General features: G+C 46.6%; 2 protein-coding genes across 2 annotated transcripts; both read right to left on the reverse strand.

Moving 5' to 3' along the window:
- Positions 1-11462: 11462 nt before the first annotated feature.
- On the reverse strand, positions 11463-13074 carry LOC115901241 (7-alpha-hydroxycholest-4-en-3-one 12-alpha-hydroxylase). The gene has a single exon (XM_030943722.1). The coding sequence runs from the start codon at positions 13005-13007 to the stop codon at positions 11463-11465; it is 1545 nt and encodes a 514-aa protein (XP_030799582.1). The 5' UTR covers positions 13008-13074.
- Positions 13075-15274: 2200 nt separating this feature from the next.
- ACKR2 (atypical chemokine receptor 2) lies at positions 15275-18766 on the reverse strand. Its single transcript, XM_030943419.1, has 3 exons — positions 18710-18766; positions 18083-18140; positions 15275-16392 (listed from the first exon to the last, which is right to left on the reverse strand). The coding sequence occupies exons 1-3, from the start codon at positions 18731-18733 to the stop codon at positions 15275-15277; spliced, it is 1200 nt and encodes a 399-aa protein (XP_030799279.1). The 5' UTR covers positions 18734-18766.
- Between the last annotated feature and the right edge of the window lie 2158 nt (positions 18767-20924).

Consider the following 20924-nt stretch of genomic DNA (forward strand, 5'->3'; position numbering starts at 1 on the left):
CCACCCCCTGACATCGTGGAGGTCTACAAGGATGGAGTGCAGGTGGTTTGGAAACCTGTGGAAACCAACACCCCTGTCCACTACACTGTCCAGTGCAAGACTGAAGGTAAAGTGCTGTCCTGTTGCTTTGCAAGGAACATCTTGGTTTGTATAATCTCTTCACCAGCTGGAAGTTTTATTGTTATTCAGAAACAGCCTGATTTAACTCCCCAGTTTAGAGTTAGGAATGGGATTCATACAGCTATTATTTAACAATCTAAAATTTAGGAGTTGTGCTGGTTAAATCAACCTGGAATTTGCATATTCATACCAAGGCTTTGCTAAAGTGTGAATCAAACAAGGCTGTGTGGAAGCCACAACCAAAAAGGGAGAAGCTACAGGAGAAAATGCCTGGTCTGATATAATCTGATATAAACTCTGAGTAATCTGACAAAATGAGACACTAATGAAACAACATCATCCCAGGCTCAGGTTTTCTGTACAGTCTTGGAGAAAAATGATTTATCAAACAGGCAATTTATCCTCTGCTGAACAGCTGCGCTTTCCTTTCCTATTGACTGTGGAGGAAGCTTAGGGCAAAGAGCCAGGACAAAATAACCAAAGTTTGACAAAACTGCATCACCCCTTTGATATTCTCTTTTGAGGCTTGGTCCAGAGGGTGGTGAGAGTCAGTGGATCATTTAATCATGGAATGGTTTGAGTTTGAGTTTGAAAGCACCTTAAAAACCATCAAATTCCAGCCTTCCTGCCATGGCAGGGACACCTTCCACTATCTCAGGGTGCTCCAAGCCCCATCCAGCCTGGCCTTGGGCACTTCCAGGGATCCAGGGGCAGCCACAGCTTCTCTGGGCACCCTGTGCCAGGGCCTCAACACCCTCTGAATAATAAATTCTTCCTGACATTTAATCTAAGTCTCTCACAATTTAAAGCCCTTCCCACTCATCCTGTCACTATCTGCCCTTGTCAAAAGTGGATGTTTTCCTGTTTAGTTACAAAAGCTTTGTATCAAATCCCCAAGGCTGTTCTGTCTCTCTTGGGATGGATTTGCTGTTGTTATTATGAGTGTGATGTCTGATAGCAATTCCTGCTGCAGCCACACAAACACAGCCTGGATTCTGCTTCTCCCTGTTCCTTCACTTAATTCTCCAAACAAACAAACAAACAAACACATGAACGCTCCCTTCTGGATTAGCATGGGCAGCAGCTTTCTGCCCTTTCCCTCTGGAGCTGGTGTGAGTTACTTTCCCTCCAACACCACTTTCTTTACTCTTATTCCTTTTGACACAACTGTAGGAGAGATTTTGGGGAGGATACAAACACAAGTTCTTCCAATTAGGAAGAAAAATGGGGAACAGCATCTACAATTTTCCACTGCGTTCTGTTTATTTGGCAGGAACTTGCAAAATCCTACTCTCCTGAACACAGGAGGAGTAAGATAATCAGGAATAAATTCCTTTTTTTATCCATTATTTGAAAACATGATTTTCTATGCTGCTTCTGCACATATTTTTCTCTATTTCTAAGCTGTATATCTGCTCCTTCTTGCACAAACAGCCCCCAATTCAACCATTACCCTGTAAAATCATTGATATCTTGGGTTTGGCTGGGGAATTGCTGCTTATCCAATGGTTTGAGGCTCTTTGCCAGATTTTATTTGAATGGGAAGATGAGTTTAATCTCAGGCAGTTGCAGGGAGTTGGGTTCAGCCTTGAGCACAGCGGGCACAGCATCATGTGGGAGGAACGCTGATTAAATGTTTGCAGGGCATTTTCTCCTTCCTAACTTAGTCCCATGAATAATGAGTCCAGAATGTACCTACAATTCCAGTTCCATGAGAAATCATCTGAGTTTCATAAAACCTGAGTAAAAACCCCCATCTCTCAAACACTGGGTTTGCTGGGATGGTGTTAGTGGATGGTTCTGTCTAGGAATCCTGCACCTCATGGTCTCAACTGGATTCAAAACAGGGCCAACAGGAAAAAAAAAATATTTACCTTTTGTTTGGAGTTCTTGATGTATATTTCCCGTAGAGTTTGGTGGCATGAATTAGATAAAGAGAAAAAACACAGGAAAATGTCACCATTCCTCTGGAACAATACTGGCACAATTTGGAATTATCAAATACAAACCAGGTGATTTTAGAGAAGGCAGAGCCCCAAAGTTGGCCATGGTAAGTTGGTTTCTCCACATTCCCAGCACATAAATAAAGCTGGTGGGGGAAAAAAAAAAAAACCAAAACAACAAACCAGGAAAAAAAACAGCAAAATAAAAACCACAACAAAACTCCAAATTTAAAAAAACCTCCAAGTCATCATGACCACCTTAAAATGAATCCTGATTTCTTTTCTCTCTGCCCTTGGTTCAGATGGGGAGTGGACAACTCTTGCTTCTGACATCACTGACTGCTGCTACTATGCCAGAAATCTCCCCCAGGGTTACATCTACAGCTTCAGGACAGCCTGCAGCAGCAAGGCAGGGATGGGCCCCTACAGTGACCCCTCTGCCAAAGTGACAATCACTGCCAAGGAGCAGATGGGTAAGACCAAACACCCAGGAAACTTTGGGATTTTCCTCCATCAAACTCACTGCATCTTTTTAGTTGATGATCCAGAAGCCAAGAGAAAGTGAATCAAGGCCAATTCCACTTGGCTCAGGGTTGTTCAGGGCTTTTGCATCTCAAATTAAATTATTTTCTAATTATTTTCTGGTTCTGGACACAGGGGAATAGGTATAAACATCTTAAAAACCTCAATAAGATAACAACATCGTGTAAATATAAACAATGTGTAGCTATAGAAAATTTAATATGATAAAATATAAATGTATATATATTATTTTTAAAAATAATATATATTAAATTTAATAATAAAATAACCTGGGAGCTGTAGATTACCTGTTGAAGACCCAGTTTTGATTTGAGATTATGAGGAACTGGGTCTTGTACAAAAAAAGTTTTACTGGAGGCATTTATCTACTGATACAGATCTCGCACTGGTGAAAACTCTGGGCTTACTTATATTACAGACTAAATCCTAAATTTAGTAGTTAACTTGTCTATTCTGGAGTCTTCCATTGGGAATTATTGTCCTTCTGTGGTGAATTTTCCAGTTGTATTTTGTCTCTGAAGTATAGAAACACATGTTTTTAAAATTAAGATATCCATGGTCCCACAGCAAACATATCCTCATGGCAAAGGAAATGTCCCTTCTGTAAAGAAATACAAGGATGCTCTAGCTGGAATTTCCTCCCAATGGAAAGGATTGCTCTGTAAAAATTGGTTCACAGATATTTTAAACTCACCCCAAGTCCTCTGCTTTCCTTTTTCTCAGGATTTCTTATCATATCTCATCTTTTCCAACCAGATGCTTTAAAGGGATGCTTTAGTATTTCAGGGGTTGCTTGGACACAACCAAACACCAGAACCAGAGCAACAAGCTCCAGCTGTTGCTCTGAAATGCCCAACCACAATTTTTCTAATTGCTTCTAATTTCTAATTAGAGTTTCTAGTCAGTTTTTATCATATCCTGAGGATTTGGTATGTGAGAAAATAAGAATCAGTGGCTAAGAGGTTTGATACCATAGCACACAACATAGAATCCATCTCATTCTGTCTGCAGTGGCCATATCAGGGAATTTTGGGGTGGACAGAGCAGATTCTGTTGCATTCCAATAGCAGTGGGTGCTATATTCCAATATATAATCCAATAGCAGCTGGAACACAGAGTCCCCTGGAGAAAGCTCTGCTTGTTGTTGTTCACAGACAGCAGGGGAGACTCAGAGAGGCTCCAGTTTCCACACAGAGCTGTTTTGCCATGTAAAGCTGTTTTCCCTTTCTCCCTGCAGAGCCTCGTGCTGCCACCCAGGAGTCCCCATCAGCTGCCCCTGAAGAAGAGAGTGAAGTGATCTCACCTCCTGAGCCCTTCCCAACCTACCAGACCTACGCCTTCCAAACTGAGATCAAAAGGTAGAGAACCCAAATGAGTTCTTAATGACCCAGAGGGAAATCCCACATGGGACGGAGCAGCTCTCCTACAAAGAAAGGCTGAGAAAATCGGGGTTGTTCAGCCTGGAGAAGAGAAACTTCAGAGTGACCTCACTGCACCTTCCAGTACCTGAAGGGAGCCTACAAGAAAGATGGAGAGGGACTTTCCATAAGGGGATTTAGGAACAGGACAAGGGGATGGCCTTAAAGTGAAAGAGTAGGTTTAGATTAGATATTAGGAAAAAATTCTTCCCTGTGCGTGGTGGTGTTGGCAGGGGTCTTAGGATGAGGGAAGAGACGAGAATGTTGACTCCATGTTTCAGAAGGTTTGATGTATTATTTTATGATATATATTATATTAAAACTATACTAAAAGAATAGAAGAAAGGATTCAATCAGAAGGCTGGCTAAGAATAGAAAAAGAATGATAACAAAGGTTTGTGACTGACTGAGACAGTCCGGACAGCTGGACTGTGATTGGCCATTAATTAAAAACAACCACATGAAACCAATCACAGATCCACCTGTTGCATTCCATAGCAGCAGATAATCAATGTTTACATTTTGTTCCTGAGGCCTCTCAGCTTCTCAGGAGAAAAAACCCTAAGGAAAGGATTTTTCATAAAACATGTCTGTGACACTTGTGAGGGTGGGGAGGCCCTGGCACAGGCTGTTCACAGAAGCTGTGGCTGCCCCGTCCCTGGAAGTGCTCAAGGCCAGGTGGTTTTACCACCCTTACTGTAAAAAAAATACTTCTTCCTCATATCTGGTCTAAATCAACCCTCTTTTAGTTTAATGCCACCCCCCTGCTCTGTCACAACAAATGTGCTGGACAGGGGGCAGCCAATTAATTTATCATTAAATGAGCCCAGGGCTAACAAAGTTTCTTGTCCTTGCTGCACCAGTCTTTGCAGACACGGTGCTGGGATTCAACTTTCTCTGCCTAGAAGAAAGACACTGATTTCTGTTGCCAACAGGGGTAGTTCTCTTGCTCTCTCCTCTCTCTCCAGAGGAGTTAAGCTCTCACTCCTGTAATTTAAAGTGACTGTGCAGTTTAAAGACACAGGAGGATGTGCAAACTGTGACAGTAGATGCAATAACTCCCCACCAGGCACAGATGAAAAGCACAGCAGGGGATTCTGGTGGTTTTAAAGAACAGGAGAGAAGCTTAAAGTGCCTTTGTGTTCCTTTGCACCAGGGGCCGGTTCAGCATCGTCCGGCAGTGCCGGGAGAAGGTGAGCGGCAAGACTTTGGCCGCTAAAATCATCCCTTACTGGCAAGAGGACAAGCAGGCTGTGCTGCTGGAGTACCAGGTGCTGAGGAAGCTCCACCACACCAACATAGCCCAGCTGAAGGGTGCCTATGTCAGCCCCAGGCACCTGGTGCTGATCCAGGAGATGTGTGTGGGGCCAGAGCTGCTCCACTCCTTGGCCTTACGGTAAGAACATGAGAGAAGAGTTTTCCAATCAGGACTGCTGTTGGGAGGAAGATACCTGTTGGTTTCTCCTGACAAACTGGATCATTCCTCTCCATCTTCTCCTCTGTGCTGTCATTGCACACAGGATTTGTAAAGTGCTTGTTCTGCGTCTCCTTGTGAGATAAAAAAATTGAGTTTTCTACAGCAGGACAACTCAGGGCCACCCAGCTGAGATGTTGAAAGCAGTTTACAGTGGTTGATATGAAACTATTGATGCCTTGTGCAGGCTGACCTAGAACAGAGACTGGACAGAGTTAAAGAATGAAGCAGGGATGCCTCCATGGATGCACCTTGGACAGCACAAGAGCCCAGCCAGGGCTGCACCCAAGATGAACCAAAATGGCCCCAAAATGCACGAGCGCTCCCGGGGTCTCTCCCTGGGATCAGTTCTGCTCCATTTGCACCTTGCAGTTCCTTGTCCCATTCCAGCTTTAGCCCCTGCAGTCCCACCCTGCTTGTTTTTCTGTCTCCAGCCCATGGGGTTTGTGCTCTTGGGGCTGAGATTTGGATCATTTGTCCTTGGTGCCCAGCTGGAGCAGGAATTGTTTTGTCTCCCTGCTCTGTGCACAGAGCTCACCATGCCCTGATGTGAAGCTCAGACCCACACACTAAAGCAGCACAGAGTCTGAAAAATGCAAAAGCTGAACCTGAGGCATCACTATCTCCCAGAAGAGTTTCCTTACACCAACACCTATTAACCCCAACACCATGACATGGAGGTTACTGAGCGTCAGGAAGATTCATTGTTTCTCAGTGGCACAAAATGGATCTGCTGAAATCCTGCGATTAAAAAAAGAGGGAATTGTGAGCATCAAATCTGCTTTCTGTCTTTCAACTCTACAACATCCTGTTGTTGCATCTGTAAGTCTGACTCACAGGATGGACCAGCCTCTCCCCACAGAGCTGATTTGCTAAACTAGAGTTGTTTCTTCTTGACTCTCAAGGGTCTGATGGGATCAGACACCCAGAGGAGGGTGATAGCGGGTGTAGAAAGGCATTTCTGGGCATGCAGACAGGACACCTGTGTTTTCTATCCCCTTTCTCTCACTAGGACATCATACTCAGAGGTGGAGGTGCGAGACTACCTGTGGCAGATCCTCAGTGCCACTGAGTACCTCCATGCACACAGCATCCTGCACCTGGACCTCAGGTCTGAGAACATGATCATCACTGAGCCCAACCTGCTGAAACTCCTGGATTTTGGCAATGCACAGTTCTACACACCAGACAAATTTATTACCATGGACAAATGCTCGGACTATGTGGAGACCATGGGTGAGTAGAGCACAGTTACAGTGACCTGGGGCTTATCTGTAATGTGTGATAAACAGAAAGACACAAACATTGGTCAAGGCAGCAGGTGGACCCAGCAAGAAAAGCCTTCCAGGTGCTGCTCTCCAGTAACACTGTGAGTTTGTGGGAGCAGTGAGTGGTGACAGCTGTCCCACTGCAGACCACAGGGGACAGAGCTCATAGCAATGCCACTCCGGCTGGCATCCATGTGTCCATTTATCCAGGGATAAAGCATTGCTGCCATCTGCCCAGAGGTTCTCATGGTTTCACCACAATCAGCATCCATGTGGAAGCTCCTCAACCAGCTCCCTGTCCTGGGAGCTGCCTCTTCTTCCCTCTTGGGAAGGCAGCAAATCCTAAAAGTATCCACTGCCTTTGTGCTGCTCTCAGTGTGTTGGAGAGGAGCTTGCCTCACACAAGTTTTCTTTTCCAGCTCCAGAACTGCTGACAGAGCAAGGAGCCCTTCCCCAGACTGATATTTGGTCCATTGGAATCACAGCCTTCATCATGTGAGTCCATTGGTTGCTCCCTGTGCTGTTACTGGCTTTAAAATCACAGTTTCAGATTTTAAATCACAGCCTCCCTACCCTGTGAGTGGCTTTAAAATCACAGTTTCAGAAAGTAAATCTCAGCTGTGCCCCTCCTTTGGCAATGCCATGGAAAGCTGGGGGATGGAGGGGATGGATGGGCAACCTGTGCCAGGGCCTCAATGCCCTCACAGGGAAGAATTTCTTCCCAATATCTAATCTAAAGTTCTTCTCTTTTAATTTAAAACTGTTCATCCTTGTCCTGCCACTATAAGCCCTTATCCAAAGTCCATCTTGGAGGCTCTCTTGGAGCCCCTTTAGGCACTGGAATGGGCTCTAAGGTCACCCTGAAGCCTCCTCCAGGATGAACAATCCAAATTCTCTCCGTTTTTCCCCAAAGGAGAGGTACCCCATCCCTCTGCTAACCTCAGTGTCCTCCTCTGGACTCACTCCAACAGTCCCACATCCTCCTCATGCTGGGAGCTCCAGAGCTGGAGGCAGCTTCATATTTTTCAATTCTCTTCTCCTGGGGCAGGTTGAGTGCCAACTACCCCATCAGCTCGGATGTACCCTGTGAGTTCCTGAGAACAGCCAGGAAGGGGAAGCTGAAGCTGGCGCGGTGCTACGCGGGTCTGTCCGGGGGAGCAGTGTCCTTCCTGCAGAGCACTCTGTGTGCAAACCCTTGGTAAGAAGCTGCCTGTCCTCCCATCACATCCTGGGTGTTGCCCCTTCTCTCCATTTGCAAGGATTCTCCTGTCATGGACGTATTTTCTGAAAAATCCTTTGCTAGGATTTTTTTTCTCCAGAGAGTCTGAGACAGCTGGGCTGTGATTGGTCATTAATTAAAAACAACCACATGAGACCAATCAAAGATGCACCTGTTGCATTCCACAGCAGCAGATAATCATTGTTTACATTTCGTTTCTGAGGCCTCTCAGTTTCTCAGGAGAAAAATCCTGTCAAAAGGATTTTTCATAAAATATGTCTGTGCCAGCCTCCCCATGCAGCACAGAGCCCTGACTGACCCCTCACCTCTGTCTGTCCTAGGGGAAGGCCCTCAGCCTCCGAGTGCCTCCAGAGCCCCTGGCTCCAGGAGACAGGTCTGGACAACAGGCAGCAGGCACTGGTCACCTTCCCCACCACCAAACTGAGGAATTTCCTCATGGAACGGGAAAAGAAGAGAGGCCTGCTGTGCTCCAAGTATGGCCTCATGATTGCACAGTGACGTGGACGTGGTGACAGATGGGAATCACCTCCCTGTGCCCTCCTGCACCGGGTGTTTGGTACCAAACCCTCCTCCAAAGAGCCAAGCTGCTCTTTGTCCCACCCCACTGTGTTCTGTCCGTGTGTCCTGCCTGCCACGGGCTGTTTCTGTGTGACTCGTGGGGGGAACTGGGACACTGGACAATGAAGGCAGCAAACCCAACAGTGACCTTGTAACGTTCAGATTTTGTGTCACTAAGAGACTTTGCCACTTTGAAGCTGAGCTGCTCTTCCCTGGGGAGCAGAGACACATCCACTTGGAGATGTGGCAGCAGTGTCCCTGGCAAAGGCCGAGTGTTTGAATTCTCTTTAAAAATCCCGAAATGTCACGTTCCTCTTTGACCTTCACACCCTGCTTTCCTCTGCAAAGGATGGTGTTGGCTGTGTCATTGCTTTGTACTCATAACTTCAGTGTTCCTTTGAGTTTCTCTGCAGTGATTGATGTATCCCTCAATTTCCCATATGAGCAGCAGTAAGAGGCTTTCTCAGAGCTGTGTCTGACTGTGTTTAGAGGAAGGAGAACAGGAAAACAGTTCCTAATACATTACAGCTCCATATTAAAAGTGAGGCTGTTTATCCAGGGATGCTCTTTCCCAAGAAGTTTAACCCATATTGTTCCAAACCTGAAAGATGGAGCATCATGACTCCTTCCCTTGCTGAGCATGCAGAGCAGGAATTGTGACTGAGAGCAGAGGAGCTTTCCCTGTGCTGCGGAGAGCAGGCACCAACTCAATAGACTGTAAAATTTGGAATGCTGAAGTGTGCTAGAGGAGAGAAACCCAAGGGCTTAGTGCCAGACTCCATGCTCAGTTCTCTGGGAGGAGAGCAGAGCTACACGAGACAGACACTGCAATGAGGGCTGCCCCCAGGAAACCTTTCAGGACTCTGGATCCTGTCCAATTCATCTTCTTTCACAAATCCAGTCAGGTTTTTGTTGGCACAGGCTGGTTCTTTGCTCTTGCTGGTGCACTTTGGGATGGAAAGGTCAGTGCCAGGGAAAAGCCTATCTAAACATAAAAAACAGAATTATAGATTAACTCACTTGGAGCTTTCATGCTCTTCCATATATGAATTGTTTTCTTTTTTGCTTCTCACAATTGCATGCATTTGAGCATGTCTGAGCTCTTTTATAGACTCAACACTGTTTGGTTAAATAAACCATTCTGACAAGCAAATAAAGCCACATTTTTCTGCTGAATCATTGTTATTACTTTTACATTCCTTCCCCAATCCCAGTCCACATTTGTGCAGCACACATCCCTCACCCCTCAGCTCTGACCTGGGCTCTTTGTGATAACTTGTATACACTGTCTATTAGCTGGGAACCACTTCCATGCAGGACATCCACATGAGAAATCCTTTTCCTGGAGCTCTGGAAGGAGGACATCACCTGGTCAGGATGTGATGATGGCTCTGAGCTGCCCCAGCTACCCCAAGGCATTCCTGGGCATGGTTTGGAGCTTGCATTGACCAGAATGTGAGAAGGGCTTCAGATGGATGACAAAAAAATAGGTGAGAGCTGTAGCTGGAGCATGGAAGGAGTGAAAAGGTGCTGGAATTGCTAATGGAAATATCAGCTGTCTCAGTCAAGCCTTACAGGTAGTTTTTTTCCTTGGTCCTGCCACAGCTGCTTGATAGTTTCTGCCTGAATTTCGACCACCATCATGAGGTCAGGGCTACTGACCAGTCTGGCAGGCTGGGATAGTTTGCCTTTAACATGCAGTTACAACATCATGTAACATCATGACCTTTGCAGGACAAAGCAGAATCTGCATCTGATGTTTGGACACGTGAAAATGTTTGAGTTTCATTCCTCGACCACAAATAACCTCCAAAGTTCAAGGTCAGTGTCAGCATTAAAATCAATCCACTGTTCTCCATGCAGGATAGGCTTGGGTTTAACTTCTGTAAGGAAGTGGTGAGAGTCCTAATTGTTGAAGGATGATAAAGCAAAGCAGAGCTTGTAGAGCAAAGTTTTATCCTGCACTGATTCAGCAGATAAAAAAAATATTTGAGGGCTATAAGATCACAGTGGCTGTAGTCCATAAGGGATTGAGGTTGCTCTCTTTGGAGGCCTCATCAGATGCAAGAAGGGAGCCATAAACGAGAAAAAATTTCCCCAAGGAAATGCATACATCTTTGGAGAGGATATTTGCTGCTCTCTGACCTTTCAGGGGTTCACCACAAGCTGATGCCATCCTGCCAATGATACTTCATGTGGAAAATAAATTATCAGGTGCAGAACGTGACCAGACAAGCCTAGGGACCAGTCAGTCACCTATTTGAACCCAACCAGCCCTTTTCACCCCCTTACATCTCAATTTTCCTCCCTAAATCACCCAAATCCCTCTTTTATCCCCCTTTGGTTCCTCACCAACACATTATTATTTAAAGTCCTGTGCGGTCCCAAAATGCTCTTTTCCTACACAGCATAGGATGTCTCTCCTGCCTTGACACAATGCCCCTTATCCCAGGTGGTGATCCAGAGAGCTGTTCCTGATGACACATCTGCATGGGAGTCATGCTGGGACCATGGGGCTGATGCTCTGCTGGGGCAGCCCTGGGAGGAACCTGGACAAACCCTTACTCCTTGGAAGCCCTGAATTTGAGTTCCCACCTGCCAATCTGACCCTGTGCTCCTCCTGGCTTTCAGTGGGCTGATGGCCCCTGGGGTAGGGCTGGGAGTAGCCTGGCAGGGCACATTTTGTCTCTCAGTGCAGATTACCCTCTTCTATCCCATAACCAACACAACAAGCAGCAGCAGCACACGAGGAGGAGGAGGTACCAACAAAAGCCATGACAAACATTGAGCAAACAAGATCATATCAGTGTTGGCACTGCACAGATCTGATAACCATGAGATCAGACAGTTTGTCCCATAGGTGACACCAGAATAAACACCACCCCAGGAGTGCCCAGGTCAGAAGCGTGGCCGGTGTCTGAAGCGAACGTCGCGGACAGGCTGCATGGTCCCAAATCCCCAGCGGCTGATGTCTATGGCTGGGATCTCCTCCTCCTCATCGACCAGCTCCAGGTCAAAGTGACTCAGCATCAAGAACACAAACAATTTCATTTCAGCAGTAGCAAAGAAGCGCCCGGGACAGGTGGAAACTCCTGCCCCCCAAGGCATGCTGACGAATTTCAGCTTCTTCCCGTTTCTGTAGAAATCTCTCCTGGTGCCGTCTGGGTTTACAAAACGGTCGTACTTAAATTTGTGAGGCTCCTCGTGGATTTCTGGGTTCATCTGCATGGAGATGTGTGGGAACAGAGCCACCCTGTCCCCCCTGCGCAGGGTGAACTCTGTCCCACTGCTTGTCCTCAGGGAGGTGTCCTCGAGGACAGCTCTGACCAGCATTGGGGCTGCCACCAGCCTCAGGGTCTCCTCCAGAGCACTGTCCAGCAGAGGGGTCTGGTTGAGCATGTCCCTAGTGACAGTAACTGGGGGGCTCCCTGCCTTTACTTCCTGCCCACTCTCCCTCAAGACTTTATCCACCTCATCTCTCACAGCCTTCAGAGCCTCTGGGTGCTTCAGCAGATACAAGAGGAGCCAGAAGGCAGTCGGGCCCGTGTTGCCTTGGGATGCCCAGAGGAGCATGAACATGAATCGCTCCCGCATGTACTCAGGGACACCATTTTCTGCCAGAAGTTTGTCTTGATCACTTATCCAGCCACTGATATTGTCCTTCTGCCAGACATTCTTCACAGACAGCACGTTCCAGAAGTGTCTCTTCAGCCTCTCAGCCTCTCTTTTGTCCTTGGGAGGCAGCAGAGCATAGGCCAGGCAAGGGAAGAGGCGGTCGTACTTACGGAACTCCTGGAAGAGCTGGTTGGAGTGGAGGCGATCCTGCTCTTCAGCTTTTTCCTGGCTCCCTGCCCCTCGGGGTGGCTCAGTGCCATACAGAGCCAGATACCCAGCTCTGAAGACAATGTTGTAGCAGTAGTGGAAGAGGTTTTCCTCCTGCCACACTCTCTTCTCTCCTGAGCTCAGTTTGAAAAGCAGCAGCTTCCGAAAGCTCTCCATGGTGGCTTGTGTGAGGACAGTGAGGCCAGCTCCCATCAGATGCTTTATGCTTGATGTATGAACTATGCTATAAGTGGCTTCGGTGGGCTTGTAGCCAAAAGCCTGCACGACCAGCTGAATTACACTAGTCCGAAAGTCCAGTTTGGATCGCGATTCCTTCACAATGGTGCCAAAGGAGAAGGGATCCATCACAAAGGTGAAGTAATGGCCACCGATCAGCACCGTGAAAACATCCCCGTGTTTGCTCTGCATCCTTTTGAGAAACTCTGAGCTGTCCTTTCTGAATTCCAGCAGATGGCCCAGCCAGGGAATGGTACCTTTGTCCAGGGGTGGCTCATTGGGTCTCTGTCTCCGAAACACGCCCAGCACATAGAGCCCACCGAGCAGTGATGACACCAAGGTGCAGAGGAGAACCATCCAGAGCACCATGAGAGCTGTGCCCATCCAGGAGCTGGGACTAGAGGCAGGCTGGGGCAGGAATGTGCATTTTATCCCCACCCAGCAGCTGATAGGCAGATGCAGAGCTGACAGCCCGTGTCCTCATTGGCTGTGAGTGTTTGCCTTGTCCCTGCGGAGAGCTCTGCTCAAGGTGAACTCATCCCTGGATGAACAGAGATTTTTAAGGTGGAAGGTATGTTGGAATTCTGTTGGAGTACCCATGCTATATTAGGGGGATGGGTTTTGGCATGAGGAAAATTCCCCTCTCTAGGCTGCATGGAGCCCAGATTTTGTAAGGAAAATGTTCAGAGAATCCCACTCTGTGATTTTTGCCTTTAAGACCAGGCTATGGACACCCACTGAAAAAATGAAACCAAGAGTGGATGTTGGGAATGATACTGGCAATGAGCACAGGACCGAGGGAAGGGGTCCTGTGCTCATTTCCACAGCTCACAGCTGAGCTGATTTGGTCCCAAAAGCCAAGAGAAGGAAAAGAGTCTGACATTTTGGTGTTCTCCACAGCACATGGTGTCCCAGGAGTGCTTTGCCAATGAACAGTGCAAGTGCTACTGCTCTGTCTGAGTGCCAAGCAAAGCAGCTGAGCTGCACCACTGCATTTGCTTGGCACCAGAGGAGTCCAGAGTTTCCAGATGCTCCATCCAGACCCTGGCTGGGGAGCAGTGCCCACAGGGACCAGAGCACTTCTGCTTTTCCCACTTTCCCTTCTGCTTCTCAAACTCCCCAGTTACCTCTCTCCAGATGGGGTCTGGGGACAATGTCAGGGATGCTGTATACCACCTGGCACTGCTCCTCTGGGCGCTGCCACCCTGACTGCCACCACAGCCTGTCCCAGCCCCTGGTGCTTGGACCTCTTCTTGTGCAGGATGGAGTGTGACATTAACTCCCCTCTATTCCTCACCTTTGCTCTTCCCTAGAGCATCTCATCATAAGTTTTCCACAGTCCCAAGAGCCTTCCTGTGTCTGGGATCACAATCTTCATTTTTTTAGCCTCCCAGCTGCTGTCCCTTTTCTGTCCCTTTCCACGTTCCCTACAGTGACCTGACCCGAGGAGTGAAGGCCACATCATAGCATCAGCTAAATATTTATTCTGGCTTTGTTTTTTTAAGGAAAGCTCCCAACCTTAGCATTTTGGAAAAACACTACAGCAATGTTGGGAAGAAAAATAACAGCAGTGATCAACTCAAAGCCCTTCTCAGTCCTGTAACTTTATGTAGTAATAAAATAAATGTGATGAGTGCTTTCTCTTAAATTAATCATTTTATTTGTACAACTGTACAACTCTAGGCAACTTCCACACTTAATAGATTTTCAGGATGAAAAGGGACCATTTAAGGTTCAGAAGCATTTGGGGTGAATAATGCCTTTAAATAAAAGTCAGCAAACTCAGAACCTTGAACTTCAAAGCTGCACTGGGTAATAAGGATTGACCTCTGTGCTCTTCTGCTCAGGACATGCTCTCACTCTGTTGTGTTTCAAAGCCAATATTTATGTTACAGGTGGTACCCATGGATCTTTTTTATTTTGTCAAACTGGATCTAGGAAGGCAAATACCTCCACCACCGTTCTGCTGAGCCCCCTTTTTATCTCTTTCTCACTGATTGTTATTGGTCTGGACTTTGTTCTAATCAAACTGTCTCAAATCAGCTGATGATCAAACTGATCTCTAACCAAGGCTCTGCCCCTTGGAGAGCCACAGTTCCCAGCTCAGCAGGTCCGTGTGGCACAGCTCATCATGACAGAGAAAAACTCAGCTCAAAGGTGTCCAGTCCTTCCTGTTTATCTCCTGGTAGAAAACAAGATTGTCCTGGTTAAATCATCTGGCAGATGGTAAGAGCCAGGAGAAGCAAAGCCATCCCTTGGCAGTCTTTCTGGCCTGATGGATGAGCATGGGATTCCATCCATGGAAAGCCCATGCCAGGGAGGAGAATCTCTCCTCAAGTTTTAGTTTGCATTTTTTAAGGCACAGCATTGAGAAATCTGATCCTTTGTTTGCTACTGCCTCACACACTCCAGATGGGAACTGGGTTTCTTCCACTAGTGTAAATCCAGGACAATTCTTTTGTAATAATTCCACTTGCAACAGAAACAGATCCCACATGTACTTTTCCAATCCCAGTATGGAAAGTCCTCATCTCAAGGCTGTTGCTAGGATGAACTATTTGGTTACACAGTGCTGTGGGCTCACACCAACTCCATCATGGGCACAACAGAGGGCTCACACATAATGTAAATAATGTAAATAATGTAAATATTTATGAGGCATTTGTGATGCTCAACATTTCTATCTCAGCTGCGTATCTGCTGCAAGATGGGCTCGTCTGAGAGTCCTGGATGGAAAAGAAAGCACCTCTCCTGAAAATGGCCTGAGGGATCTTCCACAAATATGCCCTGAACCGTTTCTTCACAAAAGCATAGAGCAAGGGGTTGAGACAGCAGTGGACAAAGGACAAGCTCTCCGTGACCTGCAGGGCATAGTCCAGTTTCCTGCTGCTCTCACAGCTCCTGATCACACCGACATCTTGCAGGGAGTGGAGGATGAGCACAACGTTGTAAGGACACCACAGCACAAAGAAGACCCCCACCAGAGTAAGGACTAAGCAGAGAGCTCTCCTGGAGCCAGGTATCTGGGAGGTGTTGAGCACACAGGCGATGCGGGAGTAGCAGAAGGTCATGAAGAGGAAGGGGAAAAGGAATCCCAGGATGTTTTGAATCACTCGAAAGACAACTTTCCAAAATAAATGTTCCTGGCCATAATCCTGGGTGCACATGATGGTTTTGTTGTGAATTTGCCTTGTGCTGGTGAAAAGACCATCAGGAATGGAGAGAGATATGGAAAGGACCCACATCGCCAACAAGACGAGGATGGAATTCCTCCACACTGTCGAGCTGTGAGGAGACCAAGCATGAACTATCTGCAGGTACATGTCCAGGCTCATGCAGCTCACAAAGAAGATGCCACTGTAGAAGTTCAGAGTGTACATGGCATTTAAGAATGGGCACAAGATGTCCCAGGTGACCCACTGAGAAATGTACAGAGCCCAGAAAGGAAGGGTCAGTAGCAGGAAGAAGTCTGAAACCACCAAGTTCAGCAGATACAACTCAGTCATCTTCTTTTTCTTCTTGATGTACATGAGGAGGACAGTAAACAGGAGAGCATTCCCAGCCATTCCAAGCAGGAAGATGACGGTGTAAAATGATGGCAAGAACACCCTGCTGAAGGAGAGCACCTCCTCTTTGGTGCAGAGGCCATAGAGCCCGTAATCCTCCTCATCCAGGTATTCATATGGGTACTCACTCGAATTGACAGCATCCAGCCATGAGTCTGTGGTTGTTGCTGTCACTCCTGAGGTTGTATTTGACCAGTGGCTGCCTAGGAGCAAGGAAAGGAGATCAAATGTTCCAATTCACACAGGAAGCAAACAGCACATCACAGAGGGAACGTGAAACACATCTCTGAAACACACAGATGTTTAGTTCATAGAATCATGGAATAGTTTGGGCTGGAAGGGACCTTCAAGATCATCTCATTCCTGTCATGGGCAGGGACACTTTCCACTATCCCAGGTTGCCTGTAGCTCTGTCCAACTTGGCCTTAGACACTTCCAGGGATCCAGGGGCAGCCACAGCTTCTCTGAGAACCTGTGCCAGGGCCTCACAGCAAAGAACTTCCTCCTAACATCTGGTCCAAACCCACCCTCTTTCAGTTGGAAGCCATTCTCCCTTTTCCTGTCACTCCATGCTCCTGTAAAAAGTCCCTCTTTGTCTTTCTTGCAGGCTCCATTCAGTCACTGGAATTTCATGGGTTTAAATTTCTGCCACTGTCTGGTGAGTATTTTGTGTGCTGAACAATTTGGCCTTTGCCTAAGCACAGGGATAGCTGTCTACATGTACATATTAAAAAAAAAAAACCAAAACCAAAACCCCAAATTAATTCTGCTTTCCTTACTCAGACACATAAAACTTAAAAATGAATGAGCACAGTTTCCTCTGACATACGTCACTACTTCCTCCTGGCACCACCACAAGCTTTTAGTGAAGTTTCTGCTCCAAATTACAGGAAATCCACCACCACAGCTCACTGTGAGCTGCTTATATTCACCTGGGTCACTACTGAGAAAGCAACATCTCAATTCTTGGTAAAGAAGAACCTGCCACCAGCACCTTTATGTTAGTGGGGCTGTTCCCAGAAGGGAAATGCTGAACATCTCCCTGCTCCTGGGAGGACACGGACCCCTCTCCATGCCAACTCTAGGACAACAAGACATGGATTCTGGTAAAAGGCATTTGTAAGTTGAAAATACTGATTTCATAGGATCCCAGAATGATTTGGGTTGAAAAACCTTGAAGAACATCTTGTTCCAGCCCTCCTGCCCTGGGCAGGGACACCTTCCATTATCCCTGGCTGCTCAAAGACTCATCCAAGGTGAGGACACGTAGGCACCAGAATCCAGTCCTGAATTAGGGTGAGAGGGAGAGATTCAGCTGGAAGAACATTGCTGGAATCACTTCTGCATGACACAAGGCATGAGACAACCCCTGCAGTGGTCAATCATGGGAACTGTGGGCGTCACAGATGGCTGCAGCCCAGATTTCAGGAAATGGTGAGTGATTGGGAGCCTCCTACTTTTGGGATCTGATTTTCAAGCAAAAAAGCTGTCCCTGAGGAGCCCATTTCACACAGTAGGAGATGGGACTTTCCTGGTGCTGTTGGCACTTTGAAGGTTAATGAGGAGTTTATAAATCAAGGTTAATCTTTTGGCAGCAAAACAAAAAACAGTTTTGCAAAAAATTGTGTAAACACCCCTCTACCCCTAAAGCAGGCATTTTTTTTCAACCATGGCCAAAGCTACCCATCTTTTCCCTGGAGCTCATTTTCCAGCAATCCCAAAGAGGCCTGGCTGTGTAGCTCTGGTCTCTCCTCGAGGATCTGTTTGTCCCTGCAGAGATGTGCAGGGTTTAGGGATGGCTGCCTCCCCACAAACACCCAGGGAAAGGGGTGCCCCTCCACCCCAGAGCTCAGAGTGGGCGTGCAGCTGTAAGGGGTGAAGCTCTGGACGTACCTGCTGTGGTCCCATGACTGAAAAGGCTTAAATACCCATTCCAGGCAGTTCCAGGCATCTAAAAAGAAAAGAAAAATGGGTTTGAGCAGGATTGAAATGTTTTTGTGCTGTCTCACAGTTCTTTGGCAAGTGCTGCAGAGCACTTCAGACAGAGCAGTGGGAGAGCAGGGATCTGCCATGGGAAAGAGCCACAAAAAGACTTGTCTGGGAATGAGCTTTTTAAAATTTCTTTTCTGTGTCATATTTTGGAGGGAATTCACCCTCAGCTGTGACTGCAGACCTTTGAAAGGAAACCAAGGCTGCTGAACACAGCAACACCCGAGACTCATAAACTCCTTCCCCTCACACCCCCTCTGCCCACACCAGCACAAACCGTTCCCAAAATTTGCATTTGGGGTCTCTTCCAGCCCACTGAGATGTCTGTTCTCCCTCTGCCACATCCTTCTCCCTCCACATCAGCCCAGCACTGGCACTCACATCCCCATCCCGTACCTCAGAGTGGAAGGGAGGGCTGAGCTCAGTAATTAATCCCAGCCCCAAGCTGGCTACCCCTCCAAAACACAGGAGAGCCTTGCCAGGTTTCTTGTGTGGCCTTGTCTACAAGCAAGAAGCAGAAAAGGCACTTACAGGAGCTTCTTCTCCTCTGTCCATCCTGCCAGAGGCTTGAACCGAGCTTTTAGGAACTTCTTTCGTTTGTGCAACAGGACAGTCAGGAAATATGAGCTCAGCATAACCTCCCTGGCTTTGTTTTGTTTTCCTGCTTTTTATCATTCCTTGGCAGCTCTGGAAGAATGATCTCCACCCTGTTTGAGCATAACATCTACAAGAGCTCCCAGGGCTGAGCCCCTGCTGTAAAAATCCTTATGTTTTCCAGGAAATGATGCTGCAGGATCCTCATCCTTGGCAGACCAGAAATGGCAAAGGCATTTCTGATGAAGTGGTTTATTGGAGGAGTTTTTGGGCATCAGCATGGGTGAGTGGTCACACTCCTGCTTGTTTCCTCATCTCACCAACAAACAGGGCCATGAGGACACCCTGGCTGTGCCAAGGCTTCCCCTGTGCCAATCCCAGTGCATTTAATTCACCCCAAACCAGCCTGGTAAAAACAAGAGAGCAGAGCAGCAGTGATGGCCACAGCTCCACATCCACAGAGATTCACAGAGGATTCACAGAGAGAAATTTGTTATTTTTACCCATTTCCATGTTTGCCACCATCAGCTGCTGCTGCACTTAAAATATACCCTGTAATACATATCTATTGCTATAATATGTGTGCAACACACACATTAGCAGACAGCAAGAAGCCACTCATAGAGCTGAGACACTGGACACACACACAAGGAAGCTGCAGGTGACAGAGGTTTCATTAGGCCAGCAATTAAAATGAAATAAGTTTTTGTTTTTAATTGAGTTTCTGCCCTGAAGCAGAGAATTAAACGTGCCTCTGAAAGTCACCGGAGAAAGTGGCCTTCACTGTAATTTATTACAAGATATTAACTCAATTTCAGGGCTGGTAATTGCATCGATTTTTTGTTTCCTTTCAGACTGCAGGGCCCTAATGGCTTTGGCAATTAAAGTAACCAGATTAGGGGTAATGGGCAGCACATTTAGAGAGATGCAGGCTTGTCTGAGCCACTTTATTTTGTGCTGCCCAAAATGCCACATGTGGGTGGCAGAGTGACCCTGCAGGAGCAGCAGCTCTGCCTTCCCCCAGCTCGGAGATGGGGAGGTACAAACAGCACACAGGAGCACTGGGCTTAGGGACAAAAGGATTTATATTTGCTGTTTTGCTCTGACAAGTTCTCAGATTTAGGAGAAGGTTTTAGGCATCTTTGGGATCCCAATGGATTCTTCTTCCTCTTCCAGAATATGGTTTACATCAGGAGCAATTTCTAGGCTGTCTCTGGGCATCAAAATCCTGGCACGGAGTGGGGCTTAAACGAGGTCTGCTTGAAAGCTGAAATATGGGAAAATATAGTCAATGACATAATTCAGCAGCAAGAAAATCAGACTGAGGGAAAGCCAGAGAAGCTGTGGCTGTCCCATTCCTGGAAGTGTTCCAAGTTGCATTGGGCTTGGAGCAACCTGATCTGGTGGAAGGTGTCCCTGACCATGGCAGGGAGTGGAATGGGGTGAACTTTAAGGTCCTTTCCAACCCAAACCATTCCATGATTCTGACATCTGGTGGAAGCTCTTCAGCAAAAGGACTAAGTAAGAGCCCAAATTTCACATAATTTCAGAAATGTTTGTTGCTGGTTGGGGTTTATGTACAAATCACAAACAGGACAGCACTGCTGATGAATGTGTCTCAAGCTGTTTTATTTTCTAGCATCAGTATCATTACAAAGTCGTGACAATGGGAAGATGCCAGGAGCTCACATCCCAGGCAGCAGACCAAGAACTTAATGTTACAACTCACTTTAAAAGTTTTTTGACTAATTACACAAAGTAAAAGCACATTGATAGTAGTTCTATTATAAGCACACGTACCTTTGGTTAAAACAATGCTTGCTTATTTCAAATACAATATCTGCTTGTAAGCTTTGAGATACAATGTACAGAGCTCTATTATTAAGCTTAGAACTTCTTAATATCTCTAGATATACTATTGGAGCAGATACTATATATCTCTAGATATATAATAATATCGCTATATATACTTTTTTGTAGCTGAGGGAGTTATTTTAGATAAGTGTTAATAGACAGACCATTGTTCTATTTGTCCTTACTTTCTACTTATATAATTTTTCTGCTGACCAATTTTGTGGCTACTGTTTCTCTCTAATCGCAGTTTTGCTGTTTCTGGGGCTTGCCTTTTGCAGCTTTCTCAAAACCCTCTGAT

The sequence above is a fragment of the Camarhynchus parvulus genome, chromosome 2 (genome assembly GCF_901933205.1).
Source record: "Camarhynchus parvulus chromosome 2, STF_HiC, whole genome shotgun sequence".
Lineage (NCBI taxonomy): Eukaryota > Metazoa > Chordata > Aves > Passeriformes > Thraupidae > Camarhynchus > Camarhynchus parvulus.